This window comes from Cherax quadricarinatus, unplaced genomic scaffold, assembly GCF_038502225.1.
Source record: "Cherax quadricarinatus isolate ZL_2023a unplaced genomic scaffold, ASM3850222v1 Contig2603, whole genome shotgun sequence".
NCBI classification, from domain to species: domain Eukaryota; kingdom Metazoa; phylum Arthropoda; class Malacostraca; order Decapoda; family Parastacidae; genus Cherax; species Cherax quadricarinatus.
In genome coordinates this window covers 19,350-41,616 of record NW_027197629.1, presented here as the reverse complement: position 1 = coordinate 41,616, position 22,267 = coordinate 19,350, and the positions used below count along the sequence as shown (strand labels likewise).

At 38.2% G+C, this 22,267-nt stretch overlaps 1 protein-coding gene across 1 annotated transcript in view; it reads right to left on the bottom strand.

Annotated features, from left to right (window-relative positions):
- The window catches only part of LOC138851887 (triadin-like), a 36,637-nt gene extending 14,981 nt beyond the window's left edge, over positions 1-21,656 (bottom strand). The window contains exons 1-6 of the mRNA XM_070081405.1: positions 20,509-21,656; positions 17,975-18,190; positions 16,754-16,954; positions 16,023-16,174; positions 2,012-2,134; positions 586-738 (exon numbers count right to left, since the gene is read on the bottom strand). Coding sequence (XP_069937506.1) covers positions 586-738; positions 2,012-2,134; positions 16,023-16,174; positions 16,754-16,954; positions 17,975-18,190; positions 20,509-21,639 — 1,976 coding nt within the window. The 5' untranslated portion in view covers positions 21,640-21,656. The remainder of the gene's footprint in view (positions 1-585; positions 739-2,011; positions 2,135-16,022; positions 16,175-16,753; positions 16,955-17,974; positions 18,191-20,508) is intronic.
- Between the last annotated feature and the right edge of the window lie 611 nt (positions 21,657-22,267).

Here is a 22,267-nt window from a genome sequence, read left to right as displayed (position 1 = left end):
TGTGCTAGGTTCAAAGCCTATCAACTACACAAGGCTCATTAATGCTGCATTTCACCCATACACCACATATGAAGAATACCTTAATCCCAAAATAAAGAGGATTAAGGTAAGTTCAGTACATATACATAAAGATATACACACCTTTTGGTGTATATACACTGTACTCTTAGGGGTGTAATAATCAGTGACAAACTCTTGAAAAAATATTGTACATGCAAGCATTCCTCACCTCTACAAGGAAGCAAACCATTTATGATACAACCATAATGACATGAACAAAAAAAACACAACACCTTTCCTTGCCGTCCTATTTAAATTTTCTTCACTTCAGTATTCCTAATGTAAACTCAGTCTATTCAAAAGCTAAGCTATAAAAAAAATTATAAATATTATACTTTCAACAATACTATAATTCTAATTAAAAAAATATACCAGTATGAAAATGTTTTCTGATTTGCTCTTTCATTCTGACTACAGCAAAACATTACAACAGTAAGGCCCAAAAGTTTCATAATTTCAAGAACAGACATGCAATACCGATATCAGCATATTTTAATACATAAAATGACATACAATATATCTTACTTAAGGGCACTGGGTCTTGCAGAGAGTGTGCGTGAAAATGCTTGATGTGCTCGTGCTACTCCAAGTTCTGCTGCTTCTTCTACGTGAGGTGGAGGAGTAACGATACCTTCTCCCTCAACTGCTATGGGAATAATTCGTTCTCGGCGAGATTTTCTGTAAAATAAATTATTTCCAGAGGCCATTATATTTATACCTTGAATTTCTGCTTAACGGATGAAGAATATCTAATTCGTGGTATGTAAGAATTTGAGAAGAGGACAGTAGTACTGGCAACTAGTGTTCCCTATGCACATAGACAAACACTAAATCAATTGAGGAGGGGGACATTCTCAGTGATGGTAACTACAGTCGAGTCAGTGACTTTTGTATATTTTGAGTTTAAATATTTTTTTCTGTATGTATATTCATTCAACATCTAACACTAACATACCTACGGGCTACAGTAACTATACAAACGTCATTCATATTACATAAGATTGTTGCTACTGGTAGCACACCTGTACATACTGCTTACACACTAGTGCACATAAAAACATTCACTCTATACATGGCTGGAAAAATTAGAAGGAACATTAATAGCAACCCTATAGTCAACAAATATTATCCCTCATAATGACGCTGAAAGCCTTATTCAATATTCTTTAGAGGATTTTGTTTTTTGCCAAATCAATAAACAATTTCTACATGTATACTGTACGATTTCTGTCTTAAAAATAATTACTCAATACCTCTGTTGCAAATATTTATTTATCCTAACTTTTCTGCATATGATGAAAAAAATTATGCCAAGTTCCTTGAAATGTTACATATCAATCTCATTCCATCCTTTTAAATATATATAGAAACTCTGCATACACTATAACCCTCTATTTTAAACTCCTACCTAATTATTTTGATTCTGATACTCTGGGCATATTTCCGTGTTCACATCAGGTTTATATTTAAAGTTTTTTCATAATGACTACGTCTCTTTCACTTCTTTGAATCGAAAAGCTAATTTATGATGTCTCCACTCGACAAGTCTTCACATTATAGCTTTAGAAATAATTTATTACTGTATCTATGAGTAAATCCCTCACAATACAGTTAAATTAACCTGTATCTATCAGTTTTTCAACCTCTATTCATATATAAACGTATTCAGCTTACTCCTGTTAAATTTTGTAAGTGAGATTAGGTAAAGTGTACAAAATACACATGTATATGGAGAGCATGACACTAACAGTCATATATTGAAAAGTAAAAGTGTAGTTTTGTGAGGTGGCACAGGAAGGTGCAGGCATAAGATAGAACTGCAGTCTTTAAGTTGGAAATAATAGGTAAAGATACAAAGATATGAGACTGAAAAGGTTTGGGCAATGTAGAGAGCCTATAAGATCACACAGAGGAACTTTCCAGGACAAAGGTAAGCATCCAACGAACCAACCTTATTGGTTCAGGTGAGGGATTAAACAAGGGTGATCGTGGGTCAGAGGTACATCTGTTGGGAAGCTGGGAAGGCTGTGGTGATGTAACCCTTGGTACTGCCGAGGATGAGGTGCCTATAGGCCTGTTGAGGACAAGATTTCCATATGAATTATTATTAAAATCCTTGTGCTGCTATCTATGGTGAATTTCCATGATTTAAAAAAAAATAATAATTATTATATGTAAGCACACGTACACATACTTCTTCAGCCACAGAGTAGTCAGGAAGTGGAGTAGTTTGGGAAGTGATGTAGTGGAGGCAGAATCCATACATAGCTATAAGCAGACACACAAACTGAAGAAGACATGCACAGTTACATGACACTTACCTTTATTGAAGATCTGGTGATGATTGATGGGATGGGAGGAGGGGAGAGTGTGGATGATGTTAGTGTTTAGAAGGGGAATCCCCTTCCATTAGGACTTGAGGTAGCAAGTCCTTTTCCGGGGTTACTTCCCTTCTTTTAATGCCACTAGGACCAGCTTGAGTCACTGGACCTCTGTCGCACAACAAATCTGTCCATAGAGCTCTGTACCTCCCGTTCCTTTACGATTTGTCTAAAATGGGCCACAACATTTTTTGTCATTGTAATAGTCACCAGCACGGCTTGCAATAGCTGTGTTAGGGTGATTTTCATCCATAAAGGTTTGCAGTTCAACCCACTGTGCACACATTTCCTTAATTTTTGAAGTATGCACAATGGATTCCACAACTGGCATAGGCTTCTCAGGGTTAGCCCCAAACCCTTCAAAATCTTTCTTAATTTCCATACTAATTCTCACCCTTTTTACCACAGGGTTGGCACTAGAAGCTTTCTTGGGGCCCATGGTGACTTATTTTGCAGAAACAAGCACCAAAAACAGTGATAAAATGGATAATATGGAATGTACCGAATGTGTACTTAGATGCGCGCACACTGGCTGCTTGTAAACATTGGCACACAAGAGGCAGTTCAGGCCACATGTGGACACGTCTAGTACGAATCGTATCGAATACCGGGTTTTCAATCGGATACCGAGGCAAAATTTTTGCGTTAAAATGCATCGAATACCGGATTTATAGAATACCGATGCCATCGAATACCGGGGGTCCACTGTATGTATGTATGTATGTATGTATGTTTTTTTTTTTTTTTTTTTCAACAAGTTGGTCGTCTCCCACCGAGGCAGGGTGACCCAAAAAAGAAAGAAAATCCCTAAAAAGAAAATACTTTCATCATCATTCAACACTTTCACCACACTCACACATTATCACTGCTTTTGCAGAGGTGCTCAGAATACAACAGTTTAGAAGCATATACGTATAAAGATACACAACATATCCCTCCAAACTGCCAATATCCCAAACCACTCCTTTAAAGTGCAGGCATTGTACTTCCCATTTCCAGGACTCAAGTCCGACTATATGAAAATAACCGGTTTCCCTGAATCCCTTCACTAAATATTACCCTGCTCACACTCCAACAGATCGTTAGGTCCCAAGTATCATTCGTCTCCATTCACTCCTAACACGCTCATGCACGCTTGCTGAAAGTCCAAGCCCCTCGCCCACAAAACCTCCTTTACCCCCTCTTTCCAACCCTTTCGAGGACGACCCCTACCCCTCTTTCCTTCCCCTATAGATTTATATGCTTTCCATGTCATTCTACTTTGATCCATTCTCTCTAAATGACCAAACCACCTCAACAACCCCTCTTCTGCCCTCTGACTAATGCTTTTATTAACTCCACACCTTCTCCTAATTTCCACACTCCGAATTTTCTGCATAATATTTACACCACACATTGCCCTTAGATAGGACATCTCCACTGCCTCCAACCGTCTCCTTGCTGCTGCATTTACCACCCAAGCTTCACATCCATATAAGAGTGTTGGTACTACTATACTTTCATACATTCCCTTCTTTGCCTCCATAGATAACGTTTTTTGACTCCACATATACCTCAACGCACCACTCACCTTTTTTCCCTCATCAATTCTATGATTAACCTCATCCTTCATAAATCCATCCGCCGACACGTCAACTCCCAAGTATCTGAAAACATTCACTTCTTCCATACTCCTCCTCCCCAATTTGATATCCAATTTTTCTTTATCTAAATCATTTGATACCCTCATCGCCTTACTCTTTTCTATGTTCACTTTCAACTTTCTACCTTTACACACATTCTCAAACTCATCCACTAACCTTTGCAATTTTTCTTTAGAATCTCCCATAAGCACAGTATCATCAGCAAAAAGTAACTGTGTCAATTCCCATTTTGAATTTGATTCCCCATAATTTAATCCCACCCCTCTCCCGAACACCCTAGCATTTACTTCTTTTACAACCCCATCTATAAATATATTAAACAACCTTGGTGACATTACACATCCCTGTCTAAGACCTACTTTTACCGGGAAGTATTCTCCCTCTCTTCTACATACCCTAACCTGAGCCTCACTATCCTCATAAAAGCTCTTTACAGCATTTAGTAACTTACCACCTATTCCATAAACTTGCAACATCTGCCACATTGCTCCTCTATATATATACATATATACATATATATATATATATATATATATATATATATATACATATATACATATATACATATATATATATATATATACATATATACATATATATATATATATACTGATATACATATATATATATATATATATATATATATATATATATAGTGGACCCCCGCTTAACGATCACCTCCAAATGCGACCAATTATGTAAGTGTATTTATGTAAGTGCGTTTGTACGTGTATGTTTGGGGGTCTGAAATGGACTAATCTACTTCACAATATTCCTTATGGGAAAAAATTCGGTCAGTACTGGCAACGAACTTTTTTCATTCCAGTAGTATGTTCAGGTGCCAGTACTGACCGAATTTTTTCCCATAAGGAATATTGTGAAGTAGATTAGTCCATTTCAGACCCCCAAACATACACGTACAAACGCACTTACATAAATACACTTACATAATTTGTCGCATTTGGAGGTGATCGTTAAGCGGGGGTCCACTGTATATATATATATATATATATATATATATATATATATATATATATATATATATATATATATATATATATATATATATATATATATATATATATATTCTTCTTTCTTTCAACACACTGGCTGTATCCCACCAAGGTGGGGTGGCCCAAAAGGAAAAACAAAAGTTTCTCCTTTCAAATTTAGTAATATATACAAGAGAAAGGGTTACCAGCCCCTTGCTCCCTGCATTTCAGTCGCCTCATACGACACGCATGGCTTACGGAGGAAGAATTCTGTTCCACTTCCCCATGGAGATAAGAGGAAATAAACAAGAACAAGAACTAGAAAGAAAATAGAAGAATACCCAGAGGGGTGTGTATATATATATATGCTTGTACATGTATGTGTAGTGTGACCTAAGTGTAAGTAGAAGTAGCAAAACGTACCTGAAATCTTGCATGTTTATGAGACAGACAAAAGACACCAGCAATCCTACCATCATGTAAAACAATTACAGGCTTTCGTTTTACACTCACTTGGCAGGACGGTAGTGAGTGTAAAACGAAAGCCTGTAATTGTTTTACATGATGGTAGGATTGCTGGTGTCTTTTGTCTGTCTCATAAACATGCAAGATTTCAGGTATGTCTTGCTACTTCTACTTGCATTTAGGTCACACTACACATACATGTACAAGCATATATATAAACACCCCTCTGGGTATTCTTCTATTTTCTTTCTAGTTCTTGTTCTTGTTTATTTCCTCTAATCTCCATGGGGAAGTGGAACAGAATTCTTCCTCCGTAAGCCATGCGTGTTGTACGAGGCGACTAGAATGCCGGGAGCAAGGGGCTAGTAACCCCTTCTCCCGTATAAATTACTAAATTTAAAAGCGAAACTTTCGTTTTTCTTTTTGGGCCACCCTGCCTTGGTGGGATATGGCCGGTGTGTTGAAAGAAGATATACAGGAGGGCCCCGCTTTACGGCGTTTCACTTTACGGCGTTCAGCTAATACGGTCATTTCAAATTATGACCAAAACTCGCTATACAGCTCCCCCCACCTGACTTTCTAATACGGTCACCGCGCCCCACCCTGTTTGTTTACATTCTTCGTGAGCTCAGTAAGCACTAAGTCTCTCCATTTTGTCCGGAAACTCCAAAATTTCAAATGTTTTTAAAAGTTATTTCATATTTTATATATACTCTGATAATTATACTTATGTATACCTGTACTTAAATAAACTTACATACTGTGCTGGCATGCAGGTACACATTAAAATCAGTAAGAGTGTCTTATGTCTCCAGACGTCATATTAGTAATGATTATAATAATCATCGAGTCTCATTTAAATGTCGCATATTACATTAAATACACATTTTCATTAATCCATCTATGATATTTTTTCAAAATTATATAATAAACACGATACATAACATAAAAAGATGATAAATACACCCCACAATAGAATAAATAAACATAAATATGAGATGTGGTAGCAGACGACTCGCACAAGTGACGCCATATTAGAAATGATAATAATAATAATAATCACCGAGTCTCATTAAATGTTGTATATTACGTTAATATACACATTATCATTAATCCATCCATTATATTTTTTTCAAAATTATATAATAAACACGATACATAACATAAAAAGATGATAAATACACCCCACAATAGAATAAATAAACATAAATATGAGATGTGGTAGCCAGATAACTTGTGCAAGTGATGCCAAGAATAACATTTTCTCTAATCTAACATAAGAGAAAATGTGTTACTGGGGGTAACTGTAGAAAATTATTCCTTTTGTATGTATGTAAGATTATTCAGGTATACACAAATACAGTTACATAGATTAATACAACTCATCTCACCCTATATTTTAAGGTAAGTAATGAGTGAACTGTATATAAATTTTATCGCTCTGGGATGCTTAAATATCATAGAATTATATGTGTGGGTGGGGTGGCCTGGTATGGTAGCCTGGCTGACTACCATACATACCACACTTGATTTCTTACAATAAATACTACTTGTCTCACCCTAGATTAAGACTATAAATATTTTAAGGTAAGTAATGAGTGCACTATGTGTGTATTGTACTTTTTTGTTGTTTTTTGATGCCTGGTTCTATTGCTAACTTAATATATGTTAGTGTAAACTTGTTATCTAGTGTTTGTATGCATTTGTAAGTGGAAAAAAAGGGTGTTCTACTTTACGGCGGTTTCCGCTTTACGGCGGTAGCCTGGAACCTAACCAGCCGTATAAGTGGGGCCCTCCTGTATATATATATAAACAAATTTACACATTATTTCTCTATTAAAAGAAAGACACTGAAGTTTACTAGTGACAATGAATAACCATGAGTGAGAGCAGTTATACAAGTACAGTGGACCCAGTTTTAGTCCTTAACCCTTTGAGGGTCAGCAGGTCCTCTCAGAGACTTGTTCTCAGGGTCGGCCAAATTTCAAAAAAAAATTATTTTTTCTTATGAAAAGATAGAGAATCTTTTCCCGATCATAATGACACCAAAAGCATGAAATTTGATGGAAACTTACAGAATTATGCTCTCGCGAAGTTAGTTGTCTCGACGATGTTTATGCATCGGCGATTTTGCCCAGTTTGAGCCCTATTTTCGGCCAATTCCAGTGTACTAGTCGACAAAAATCATAACTATTTGGCTAGAACTCCATTTTTTCTATCGAATGAGTACAAGAAACCATCCATTTACCAATTTCAACTATCCAATACAGTGGTCAGAATTTAGCAATTTTGCCAATTTCACACAAATTTGAAAAGATGCCAATTTCCGAATAGGGTCCAGAATAAACCAGAAAGACATTCTTGGCACTAAAATAACAAGTTCTCTGTTCGTTAGTCATATCCCCAGGCCCCTCTTATATTTCTTTGGCTTTCCACTTTGAATTTTTAATCTCACAAAAAAAATAAGATTTACTCTTATGCAGACTACTGCATTAGTGTAGAAATGGTATAAATAATATCAGTGCACTTGTGAAAGAATATTAGACTCGCCAGTTGATGTGTATTGGACGCTTGGCATGATTTGTTTACTTTTGAACTTTGGTAAAAATCAAACATTTCTGCTACTTTGAGCTCAATTTCAAGGTACTTTTCTTTGTAAAACCAGTCAAAATCATCTCAATTTCTGTAATATGTCTTCCATTCTATAAAATGAGACCAAGAAAACTAGAATACAACAATAAATACCATACGAAAATACAGTGCAAAGTCGCTGTTTTAATCCAATAACACGATCAAAGTTTTTTTTTCTCATTTCGCACTGTGTGCTGCAGGATTTTTTTTATACTGTGCACACTGACCACAGACCCATTCTTTCATATGTAGGCCTACCAGCTTTCTCTCACTAGATTTGAGGGCGCTAGAATTTAGACGTACTAGTACGTCAAAAACCCTGGGTTGTAAACCGTACTAGTACGTCCGAAACCCCCAAAGGGTTAATCTGTTCCAGAAGGTCCCAAAATGGATGAAAACCAAAGTAATACAGTGGGCCCCCGGCTTACGATATTATTTCACTCCAGAAGTATGTTCAGGTGCCATTACTGAACGAATTTGTTCCCATAAGGAATATTGTGAATTAGATTAGTCCATTTCAGACCCCCAAACATACACGTACAAACGCACTTACATAAATACACTTACATAATTGGTCGCATTGGGAGCTGATCGTAAACTGGGGGTCCGCTGTATTTCCCATAAGAAATAATGTAAATCCAATTAATCCATTCCAGACACCCAAAAATATTAACAAAAAATACATTTTATAGAGAAGAAGTATAGTTTTACATACAGAAAACAATGAGAAATACAGTGGACCCCTTGAGTTTCGGCAGCATCGACTTTCGTGAAATTCAACCTTGGGCAAGTTTTTTTTGGCAAAATTTGGCCTCGAGTTTCATGATTAGACTCGTGTTTCGGCGACCGTCCAGCACCCGTCCGCCCGTCACTGCGCACACCAAGCCAGTCTCCCACGCCATTCACGCTCAGTGTGCCATTGTTTACCAACACGTGACCATCACCCTGCGGATTCATACAATATATTTCATAATAATCCATTGTTTTTTGTGCTTGCAACTGCTAAATAAGTCATCATGGACCCAAGGAAAGCTAGTGCAAGCCCTTTGGTAAATAAAGTGAGGAACACGATCTAGAGAGATTTTGAAGGGTCTGAGGCAGACCCTGTCCCTGCTGACCCTCTGCCTGTTGTGGAAGGTGTTGTGGCATTGGGCAAGTCCATGGGGTTGGAGGTGAGTGATGGGGTGTGGAAGAGTTGGTGGAGGACCACAGGGAAGAGCTAACCACTGACGAACTGCAAGAGCTTCAACTTGAACAGCATCAGACCACAGCCGAGGAACTTGCTTCAGAGGAGGAGGAAAAGAGAGTGAAAGAGGTTCCTTCTTAAGTGATTAAGGACATGTGTGGAACATGGAATGAGTTCCAAAGTTTTGTTGAAAAGTATCACCCTGACCAAGCTGAAACAAGCCATATCTGCAACATGTACAATGACAGTGTTGTGTCCCACTTCAGGGAAATCTTAAAGAAACGCCAGAAAAAGACCTCTCTGGACAGATATTTTGTGCGACAGGGGTCCAGTGACTCTCAAGTTGTTCCCAGTGGCATTAAAAGAAGAAAGGAAGTAACCCCAGATAAGGACTTGCTACCTAAAGTCCTAATGGAAGGAGATTCTCCTTCCAAACAATAGTGTACACCTTCCTCCTATCCCCTCCTCCTGTCTTCCATCCATCCAGAAGTCTTCAGTAAAGATAAGTGTAATGTTATTATTATTTTTTTTATATGCATGTACTTGATTTCTCATTGATTTCATTATATAAATCTTTATTTAATTTGAAAAAAAAAACTTATTTTAATATTTTTGGGTGTCTGGAACGGATTAATTTTATTTCCATTATTTCTTATGGGGAAAATGGTTTCGAGTTTCTTGAATTTCGACTTTCGGCAGGCTCTCTGGAATGGATTAATCACGAAACTCGGGGGTCCACTGTAAATATAAAGCACTAATTTTAATGGATAAACGAACATTTAAATCACTTTTACCTTAATTGAAGACTCTTGCTGGCATATTCTTTATGAGATCTGTATGCAACTGCCTTGCCTTTTCACAAATTATTGCCTCCACAACACTATCTCTTGCTAACTATTTTTCGTTGATCCACACCAACAACAACTTCTCAATGACTTCAATTGTTTGCCATCACTACCACCAATGTTTCGGATGAATGCGCGGAGTACTGCTCACTGAACCAGTGACAGAGGCAGACTGAGTCACATATGTGTGAGCAGCCAAGTCCTGGGCGGGCAGACGCGTCTGATATGGATGATTTCCGAGCGGAGGTACGAAACCCACAGTAAAATTTCGCCCAAAAATGTGGTCGAAACCCGAATTGTACGATATCCACACCGCACGAAATCTGGGGATCCACTTTACAGCATCTCCTCACTTATCAGCGTACTCATTTACTGATGCCTCAGACTCATGACAAGCTCTCTGACCAGTATTTATACCTAAATAATGTATGTATATTAGAGATGATTTCCTCTATTCTGTTTATTTCAGTATACAGTGCACTACTGTATAAACATTTAAAAATACATGTATACCAGAAATGTTATAAATGGTGCAAAGGGGACATTAAAACAATATCAAAGATGGTTGACACAAACCCACTACCATTATAGTATGCTCCTCACTAAGTGACGAATTTGCTGAACGACGTGGTCTTAGGAACGGAACTTCGTTGTTAAGTGAGGAAAAGCTGTATTATATAAGGAAAATTCACAGGAAAAAATATTACGTGCAGAAATGAAAAATACAATTAAAAATTTTGTAATTATTATATTTGATAATTATGGTTATCATTATTTAGGAACAAAAATTGAGTCTGAAGGCCAGGAATTGAGTTAGTAGCTCATAAATTGTAATTACTGAAGAAAGATGAGTTACTACTGTAGCTACATATAAGCAATTAATAAAGGTACTGTAGCTACAAATAAGTAATTAATAAAGGGATCATCCAAGGGATCTACATGGGTATCCATCAAAGACTTACATGTGTATCAATGAAGGCATCTACACATCTATCAGTCAATTGATCTACATTACTATGTACAATGAAGTTTGTGTACATAACAGTGGCATCAACATAAATATTAACTGAGGGGTCCACACAAGTGCACATAAATTAACACAGCCACGTAAGTGAGAAGAAACAGGGGTCCATATATGAATGTGTGTAAATATGTCAGGGGTTCACACAAGTAGACATGAGAGAAGTCAGTCCGCACGTGCGTGCGTACAGAAATGGGAGACGTTCATATGTACTGTATATATAGAAATGGGATCTATCTATCTATCTCTCTATATTGCTATCTCTCTCTCTCTCTCTATCTGTGTGTGTGTGTGTGTGTGTGTGTGTGTGTGTGTGTGTGTGTGTGTGTGTGTGTGTGTGTGTGTGTGTGTGTGTGTGTGTGTGTGTGTGTGCGCGCGTGTGTGTGTGCGTACTCACCTAGTTGAGGTTGCAGGGGTCGAGTCCAAGCTCCTGACCCCGCCTCTTCACTGGTCGCTACTAGGTCACTCTCCCTGAACCATGAGCTTTATCGTACCTCTGCTTAAAGCTATGTATAGATCCTGCCTCCACTACATCACTTCCCAAACTATTCCACTTCCTGACTACTCTGTGGCTGAAGAAATACTTCCTAACATCCCTTTGATTCATCTGTGTCTTCAGCTTCCAACTGTGTCCCCGTGTTGCTGTGTCCAGTTTCTGGAACATCCTGTCTCTGTCCACCTTGTCAATTCCTCTCAGTATTTTGTAAGTCGTTATCATGTCCCCCCTATCTCTCCTGTCCTCCAGTGTCGTCAGGTTGATTTCCCTTAACCTCTCCTCATAGGACATACCTCTTAACTCTGGGACTAGTCTTGTTGCAAACCTTTGCACTTTCTCTAGTTTTTTTACATGCTTGGCTAGGTGTGGGTTCCAAACTGGTGCCACATACTCCAATATGGGCCTAATGTACACGGTGTACAAGGTCCTGAACGATTACTTATTAATATTTTGGAATGCTGTTCTGAGGTTTGCTAGGCGCCCATATGCTGCAGCAGTTACTTGGTTGATGTGCGCTTCAGGAGATGTGCCTGGTGTTATACTAACCCCAAGATCTTTTTCCTTGAGTGAGGTTTGTAGTCTCTGGTCCCCTAGACTGTACTCCGTCTGCAGTCTTCTTTGCCCTTCCCCAATCCTCATGACTTTGCACTTGGTGGGATTGAACTCCAGGAGTCAGTTGCTGGACCAGGTCTGCAGCCTGTCCAGATCCCTTTGTATTTCTGCCTGGTCTTCGATCGAATGAACTCTTCTCATCAACTTCACGTCATCTGCAAACAGGGACACCTCGGAGTTTATTCCTTCTGTCATGTCGTTCACAAATACCAGAAACAGCACTGGTCCTAGGACTGACCCCTGTGGGACCCCGCTGGTCACAGGTGCCCACTCTGACACCTCGCCACGTACCATGACTCGCTGCTGTCTTCCTGACAAGTATTCCCTGATCCATTGTAGTGCCTTCCCTGTTATCCCTGCTTGGTCCTCCAGTTTTTGCATCAATCTCTTGTGTGGAACTGTGTCAAACGCCTTCTTGCAGTCCAAGAATATGCAATCCACCCACCCCTCTCTCTCTTGTCTTACTGCTGTCACCATGTCATAGAACTCCAGTAGGTTTGTGACACAGGATTTCCCATCCCTGAAACCATGTTGGCTGCTGTTGATGAGATCATTCCTTTCTAGGTGTTCCACCACCCTTCTCCTGATAATCTTCTCCATGATTTTGCATACTATACATGTCAGTGACACTGGTCTGTAGTTCAATGCTTCATGTCTGTCTCCTTGTGTGTATGTGTGTGTGTACATTCACCTATTTGTACTCACTTATTTGTGGTTGCAGGGGTCGAGTCATAGCTCCTGGCCCCGCCTCTTCGCTGATTGCTACTAGGTCCTCTCTCCCCCTGCTCCATGAGCGTTATCATACCTCGCCTTAAAACTATGTATGGTTCCCGCCTCCACTACGTCACTTTCCAGGCTATTCCACGGCCTAACTACTCAATGACTGAAGAAATACTTCCTAACATCCCTGTGATTCATCTGAGTCTTCAACTTCCAATTGTGACCTCTTGTGTCTGTGTCCCTTCTCTGGAACATCCCGTCTTTATTCACCTTGTCTATTCTGCGCAGTATTTTATATGTCGTTATCATGTCTCTCCTGACCCTCCTGTCCTCCAGTGTCGTCAGGACGATTTCCCTCAACCTTTCTTTGTAGGACAATCCCCATAGCTCTGGGACTAGTCTTGTTGCAAACCTTTGCACTTTCTCTAATTTCTTGACGTGCTTGACTAGGTGTGGATTCCAAACTGGTGCTGCATATTCCAGTATGGGCCTGACGTAAATGGTATACAGAGTCTTGAATGAATCCTTACTGAGGTATCGGAACGCTATCCGTAGGTTTGCCAGGCGCCCGTATGCTGCAGCAGTTATCTGATTGATGTGCGCCTCAGGAGATATGCTCAGTGTTATACTCACCCCCAGATCTTTTTCCTTGAGTGAGGTTTTCAGTCTTTGGCCATCTAAACTATATTGTGTCTGCGGTCTTCTTTGCCCTTCCCCAATCTTCATGACTTTGCATTTGGCAGGGTTAAACTCAAGGAACCAGTTTCTGGACTAGGCTTGTAGCCTGTCCAGGTCTCTTTGTAGTCCTGCCTGATCCTCATCCAATTTGATTCTTCTCATTAGCTTCACATCATCTGCAAACAAGGACACTTCTGAGTCTATCCCTTCCATTATGTCATTCACATATACCAAGAACAGCACAGGTCCTAGGACTGACCCCTGTGGAACCCTGCTTGTCACAGGCTCCCACTCTGACACCTCGTCACGTACCATGACTTCTTGTTGCCTCCCTGTCAGGTGTTCTCTGATCCATTGCAGTGCCTTTCCTGTTATGTGTGCCTGATCCTCTAGCTTTTGCAGTAACCTCTTGCGAGGAACTGTGTCAAAGGCCTTCTTGCAGTTCAAAAAAATGCAGTCGATCCACCTCTCTCTCTCTTGTCATACTTCTGTCACCTTGTCATAAAACTCCAGTAGGTTTGTGACACAGGATTTTCCTGCCCTGAAACCGTGCTGGTTGTCAATTATACACTTGTTTCTTTCCAGGTGCTCCACCACTCTCCTCCTGATGATCTCCATGACCTTGCATACTATACACGTTAGTGATACAGGTCTCCCTTTTTAAAAATTGGGACTACATTTGCCATCTTCCATACCTCAGGGAGTTGCCCAGTTTCAATTGATGTGTTGAAGATCTTTGTTAATGGCACACACAGTATCTCTGCTCTCTGCCTCTGTGTGTGTGTGGGGGAGGGGGGGGAAGAAATTGGAGTGTCTGCAAGTGTACAAAAATGAGAGAAGTCCACATATGGGTGTGGAAATGGGAGAGGTCTACGCATGTGTAAAAATGGGATGGATCTGCATATGTAGTGCGTTCAGATAACAACAGAAAGAGTCTGGATTCAAATGACAGTAAACAAGCACTGTAGCTAGGAGTCAGCTGACTGTTGCAGGTAACATCCTACTAGAGACAAAATGTCAAACAGAAATAAGCCAGAGTTTGGCTTCTTTGGGTTATCCTGGGTTGATAACCAATTAAGCATAAGTTCATCTATGAGTACCCTACTGGTTGTAGCACCATAAAATTCCCATCATAACCATCCACATGATTAACTATCTTCTTATTTTCAATGCACATCTGTCCTAGGAAAATGCCTTGGTGCTATTTGAGGGCTCTTGCTTTAGGGAATTAGAGCTATCCTATGCTTCCTCGAATCAAACCTAATTCACTACACAGAAGAACGGTAGATGAGGAATTTGAGGTAATCAGTTACTTAGCCTGAGCTGATGGACTGATTACCTCAAATTCTTCCTCATCTTCCACCATTCATCTTTGTACTGGATTGAAGAAGCCACTGGCTACCAATACGTTTCCCTAACAAAGATTCCCAGATATTGCAAGTGTCTTTCTTTAACTGTCAGTTTTCTAAAACATTTACATCACAATTTTTTTCCTAGTTATATCATCCTTCTTTAGAGAAGCAAGAAAATGTCTCCAATAAATAGTATGTGAAAATTAAAGCTTGATTTAAAATTCTTCATCATCTGAATGTGTATTCATAGCAAGTAAATTTCTTGCAAGAATATTTTACATATACAGCCTCTCCTCACTAATTGACGTACTCGTGTACCATCCACTTGGAGTTATGACCAGCTCTCTGAACTATATGCAAACCTAAGGATATTAGAGCTGATTTCCTCTATTCTGTTTATTACAGTATAAAGTACAGTACTGTATAAACATTTAAAAATATACTAAAAATGTTAGAAATGGTGCAAAGGTGATATTAAAAAAATATCTAAAGATGGTTGACACAAACCCACTACCAGTACAGTATGATCATCGCTTAATGACCAATTCGCTTACTGACCTACTCTTAGGATCGGAACTTAGCCATTAAGTGAGGGAGAGGGTGTATGTAGTTACTTCTCGAGTTCTATGACACAATTCAGACAAAAACAAGAATCTGAAAAATATCTTATTTATATTTTGTAAAGGTGTCTGATAACAACATTATAGACTTGGTGATGACCAGGGATGGGATGATACCAAATTTTGCCAATACCAATACCGATACTTGATTTTTAGGCTGAAATTGATACCACCAAAATTAGCTAAGACCCACCAATACTGATGCCATCAAAACTGGCCAATACCTTGAAACTGATACTCAATTTTAGGATGATACCATCAAAATAAGGCAATACCCACCTATACTGATACTTAAGCACATCTCTGGTGATGATACTTACCTATCATTATGCTGGAGGCTTTCACTTGTGGTAAGGTCATCATCATCATCATCATCGTCATCTTCAAGCATGATGGGGATGATGCGCTCTCTCTTAGCCCTCTGCAGCTGAGACTCTCCCATTCCATGAGTGCCTCCCACATTGTGTCGAACCTGAATATGAAGAATGTGAAATGTTACTCGTTGACTTACCATGTCTTCTGTCTCTGTGTTGAGTAATGTTAAACATTCCTTATATTAACATTGCACCTTTGTTTTTCCTTTTAACCATTCAACCTTGGTTCCCAAAGATGTAAAGATGTACGTGTGGGACAGGAGCTAAGAATTTAACCTTTGCAGACTAAGAACTTATACCTTAGTTCCCACACACCCACACACAGGAAAGGAGCAAAGAACTTAAACCTTGGCTCCCATAGGTCCACATGTGGGATGGGAACTAAAAACCTGAATCTTGGCTCCTGTATGTTCATGTGTGGAATAAGAACAATGAACTCTTTTTGAGCTAATTATTTACTTACCCAGTGAGATACCTTCCATCACATGAATGACTAACATCAGCAACAATTTTGCACAAGAGAAAGTTTGCTTTTACACATAATTCAGCCTTCACTGTTTTCATTTACTTCTAATACTTTTCTAACATGGGTTAAAATGTTTTGGTATAAGAAAAACTCATTCCCAAATGAAGAGAGAAAGCATGTACCACCAATTTTTGAGTTAAGAGTCACTCACCTCTGATCTATACTCCGGAATCTTTTGTGTATCTTTGGAGGTAGGAGATGTTAACTTGATCTCAGCATATGATGCTCTCTTGTTGGCAGTGTCTGGCTCTGGCACATCTGCCTTCTTATTATTGAGAACAATTTCCAGTTTTGTCTTTTTGCGGTCCGCATCCTTAGCTTCTTGCGAGGTCTGCTGGGGCTCTCCTCTCTCCTGTAAATGACGAATACATAAAACTAGTGTGGAAACAATATTTTGCCTAAAAATTTAAGGACATTTCAAATTCTTAAATAAAGCCTTCCATGAAATATAGTGTCCATTAAATGCTTATAGAAAACCTGAGAAATAAGTGAAATAAAATAAAATTATTTCCAAAATTAGTGTACAGGTACACTACATTTTATTAATTAAGTTTTTATATCACAGACTGTCAAAATTCTTATTACCCTACAATGTAAGTTTCCACAGGAGGCATCAATAGCTAGTGTAATGTATATTTTGAAAATACTCTACATGTACAACATACTGTACTGTACTGAAAAAAAAGAATATGGTATGATAAAATGTACATTACTGAAAAAAATCAACAGTCTTCAATAAAAATAAGCCTATAAAAATGAAAATATAGTCCTAAAATGTATTAACAGAAAATCAAACAATAAAATCTATATACTATATATATACAGTACTGTATATACAGTATAGTTTGCTGTGGATTTTAATTATTTGGCATATATAACTGTTCCTCTTCCTTTGGGAGAGAGAAATACTTTTTAACATGAACTGCAGTATATAAAATCTGTTAAATACAAATATGAATAAATAATATATACATGTATTGTATATATACACTATATATATTATACACACACTATCTAGAAAAAAGCACAATCTACATAGGGCACATTTTCCATTCATATTGATGAAAGTTAAAATATCTTAATTTTGAGACACTGCAAGTTAATGGTGGTGCTTTTACAGACAAACTACTGTACACATCTATAATGTGTAGGAAACTATATCAGGACAAACTGTGACTAAAAGATCATAACATTGCTGGGAGTACTGCTGAAAGTCCATTGTCCTGTGTTACGAATAGCTAGGGTAAGTCTCCATGGCAAAGTCTAGGAGCAAACAGATAAAGATATGAAGTTCACCGTTGTCCTGGCAGGTGGTGAGGAAAACATATCCTTTGCATGTCTCCTAATGTCTCAAGCCAGTCTATATCCTAACCTGGTGTTTGATATTGTCTGAAGTAGTAACTGGTTTTCCTGCAGGTGAGGATGTCAGAACCTGATGTGGTAGGGAAGCCTGGATCTCTTTGGTTATGGGTTGCTGTTCACTATCAGGTGAGGCTGAACCCTCACGAGCCTTGCTTTGTTCATCTTCAAGATTTTCAGGAAGATTACGAGCCAAGGAATCGCGAAGCATCTTGATTTCCTGCTCTTCCTGTAATTTTAACACTTACCTCAGAAACCTCAGTATAGTCTCTTTGGAATGCAACATCTGACACTTCCAGAATTATAGCTGTTGTTACTAGCCAGAGTATTATTAAGCAAAGCAATAACAATGTTAATAAATATTTGCAATGCATTACAGCTGCTCAAAAATTCCTTCATTATAAGAAAACATTTAGCACTTGACAATGCATAAGGTCTGTTAGGAATGTCAAGTTACCAGGGTTCACTGTCAGGTAAATTATTTTCATTACTGTCAAGTGATAGAAAAAAAAAATTTACTTGTTTAAAATTAACTTCTATAGAAAAATGCAACATAACTATTTCCCATAAACAAGCTTATAAAGAATAAGAATAGAATTAAATACAGCCTCTCCTCACTTAGCAACATACTCATTTACCGACAACTCAGACTTACGACGGGCTCTCTGACCAGTATGCATACTTAAATAATGTATAATAGGGCTGATGTCCTCTATTCTGTTTATTACAATTTACAGTACAATACTGTATAAACATTTAAAAATATACTAAAAAGGTTATAAATGGTGCGAAGGTGACACTACAACATTGGTAAGTGAATTCGTCGCTTACCAACATGGTCTTAGGAACAGAACTCCGTCATTACGTGAGGAGAGGCTGTAATAAGACGTGTAAGATTCAATTTGTTTTTTTATACTCAGCATGCTATAGAGTTTATTAGTACTATAAATGGAACAAAACATATGTGCACTTCATTACAGTCAAGAGACATCATAATCTTGTAAAACAAAAAAGAAGAAAGTCATGTGTGAAAAGTATATGCGTATCAAAGGATTATTTTCTTCTGTGGCATGGGTACATTTTATCGTTTATGGTAGTGAGTTAGTCAGGGAGGGTTCTTGGATTTTGTATTACTTATAAGCCACTGGCAGATCCAACTTATGGGTACTTCCCTACCCCCAGCATCTTCAATTTTTTTATTTAAAATTCTTTATTAAAAAATTCATGACAGTGCACTCTGAAAATTTATTAAAAAAAAAATAAAACACATTTCATAATGAATAAAAGGTAATCAAAACACAAATGAAATTAAATTTAAAAAAATCTACCCTCGTGATACAGATTACAAATATCACTAAACTCTCAGTTTAATAAATTTTGGAAATACAGTGGAACCCTGGATTTCATCCGGTGTAGATATTGTACAATTCGGATTTTGACCACTTTTTTGGGCGAAATTTTGCCCTGGGTTTCATACCTCTGCTCAGAAATTGTCTGTATCAGATGCATCCGCCCGCTCGAGATGCAGCCACTCACACGTACGTAACTCAGTCTGCCTCTGTCACTTGCTCAGTGAGCAATACTCCGCGGGTTCATCCGAAACATTTCGTAATACATGTAGTCTGTTTTTTTGTGCTTGTTTACTGAGTGCGACTGCGAAAGAAAGTTCCCAGTCCCATCCCTTTGGTAAAGAAGGTGAGAAACATGATAGAATTCATTTAAGAGTTTATAGCAAAATAAGAGTGGCATATGTGTGGCTGAGCTAGCCAGGATGTACAGCAAGTCCAAATCAACAATTGGCTCCACCCTGGCGAAGAACATAGAAATCAAGGAAGCTGATGTTGCAAAAGAGGTAAATATGGAAACGAAACAGAGATCACAAACAATCGAAGATCTGGAGAAGTTGTTGTTGGTGTGGATCAACGAAAAACTAAGGTATGTAACAGTGATTTAAATGTTCATTTATCCATTAAAATTAGTCATTCATATTTATTTCTCATTGTTTTCTGTAAGTAAAACTATAGTTATTCTCTATAAAATGTATTTTTTTGTTAATATTTTTGGGTGTCTGAAATGGATTAATTGGTTTTACATTATTTCTTATGGGAAATATTACTTCGGTTTTCGTCCATTTCGGATTTCGACCGACCTTTTGGAATGGATTAAGGACAAAAACCAGGGTTCCACTGTACTGGATAAAATCCATGAGCCAACTGATTCAGAAACAACAGATTCTGCTTGGCTACAGAATTATCCTTTATTGTTACAATCACAGTAAAACCACAAGTGCCATTACTGCCCAGCCATTCTCACCCCCATTAGTGTATTAAATCAAGGGGTTTTGAATCATTCCCCCTGTCTCCTCAGAAAATTTTTTGAATCTGCCACTAGTTTCAGCATCAACTGGAAAGCTGAGCTGCTGTATTCTCTATAAAGTATCAAATTAATTTTACCACTTTTTGTTAAATAAGAAATAAAACTCAATTAATTTTTGTTAAATGTTATCCTCAGGAAATACAAAATTATTATTTAGGAAAATTTCCATACCTTAGTAATAGCCTGATCGACAGCCTTTATGGCAGACATCATTCCTTCAATTTCTTGACTGATGACCTTGTCTTTCTTGTCATCCTTTCTTAATTTCTCAGCAAGAGGCAAAGGTGCAGGTGTAATGACTGCAGCAGCTGGTCTTGATGTTTTTGCCTTAAACCCTCGTGGAAGTGTGGCATACTTCTGCTCTGGTTGAGAATCCCGGTCCTCTGGTGGTGCAGCCTTAGCAGGTGAAACTGATTGTGATTCTGAAGGAGAGCTTAACTGTGCTTCTTCACTAATGGATGGCATATCCTTCTTGAGCTCCTTGTCTTTAGCTTCTGACACTTTACGTAGCTTTTCTTGCTTGGCAGCCTCAACCTTCTCTCGCTTTTTAGATACCAACTTCAGAAGTTTCTCTGCTTCTGATTCTGAATCTGAAGAATCTGAAGAATCTGTTTTACGAACTTCTTGCTTTGTTCCAACTTCACTGATTTTACCAACGCCACCAAGTTTTAAATTAAGTCCACCAATTACAACTGCCTTCTCTTCTTCATTCCTAGTCACAGTTTCCTGGGGACTTACTTCTATGGTGTGCATAATCGTCTTGGGAGACACTAACTTTTCATCTGTGTCAATACATGGCTTCTCTACAACAGGAGTCCTCTTATTCTCTTCTAACTTTTCCTTCTTTGGAGTTTCATCATGCATTTTCTTTTCAGTTTTATCTACTATTACACTCTTACCTTCAGGCACCTTAGCTGCTACCTCAACTGCTACAGGCTTTGGTGATGCCGATTTTGTAATTTCCTTACTATTTGATTCTTTCACCTTTTTACAAAATTTTTCTTTATCAATGTCCTTTTTACTTGCTTTTTCTTCAGGTATGTCCTTTGTTGGAGACCTCCCCTTTACTGGTGATTTATCTTTATTAGATTTTGTTAAAGTAATTTCTTTACAAGGCGTTGAATCTCTGATGGTATCACGAGTACTTATTGGTCCAGAGTGAGTAGTGGGTATTTTAGGACCATCTTTATTTACTGGAGAAGATGGTAAAGATTCTGCAGTTGATTTTCTTCGCAGAATAACAGTGGGTTTATCTGATGGTTTAGCTTCAAAAGCTCTCCTTGCATCAGACACCTGCAACATAAACAAGGAATACAATAATTTGCCATAAATGACAACTATTAAAATTTCAAGCTAAATTTTACCATCATAACTTTAAGTTCAAGTGCTACAATCTAAAAATTTATTTAATTTTTATCCACACATATCATCATACAATATTTATCAAAAAGTAACACATGTACATTTATTACTCTGGTTATATGCACGAACAACTCCCTTAACCCTTTCAGGGTCCGTCCCGTAGATCTACGGCTTTACGTTCAGGGTCCAAACCGTAGATCTACGCCATGAGCTCAGCTCACTCTGATAAACTGTGAGTGGTACATTTGGGCCTAGATATGAGAGAATACATCTATGTGGTATGTGTGCACCACATAAAACAGATCCTGCAGCACACTGTGTATAATGAGAGAAAAAAAATGAAATCATGATTTTTCGATTAAAACAGCAACTTTGCAGTGTTGTTTCGTATGTTTTTTATAGTTGTATTTGCGATTTCTTGGTCTCATTTGATAGAATGGAAGACATATTACAGAAATAGAGATGATTTTGATTGGTTTTAGCACTGGAAATGGCTTGAAACTGAGCTCAAAGTAGCGGAAATGTTAAATTTTTGCCGATATTCAAGAGTAAACAAACGACCTCACAC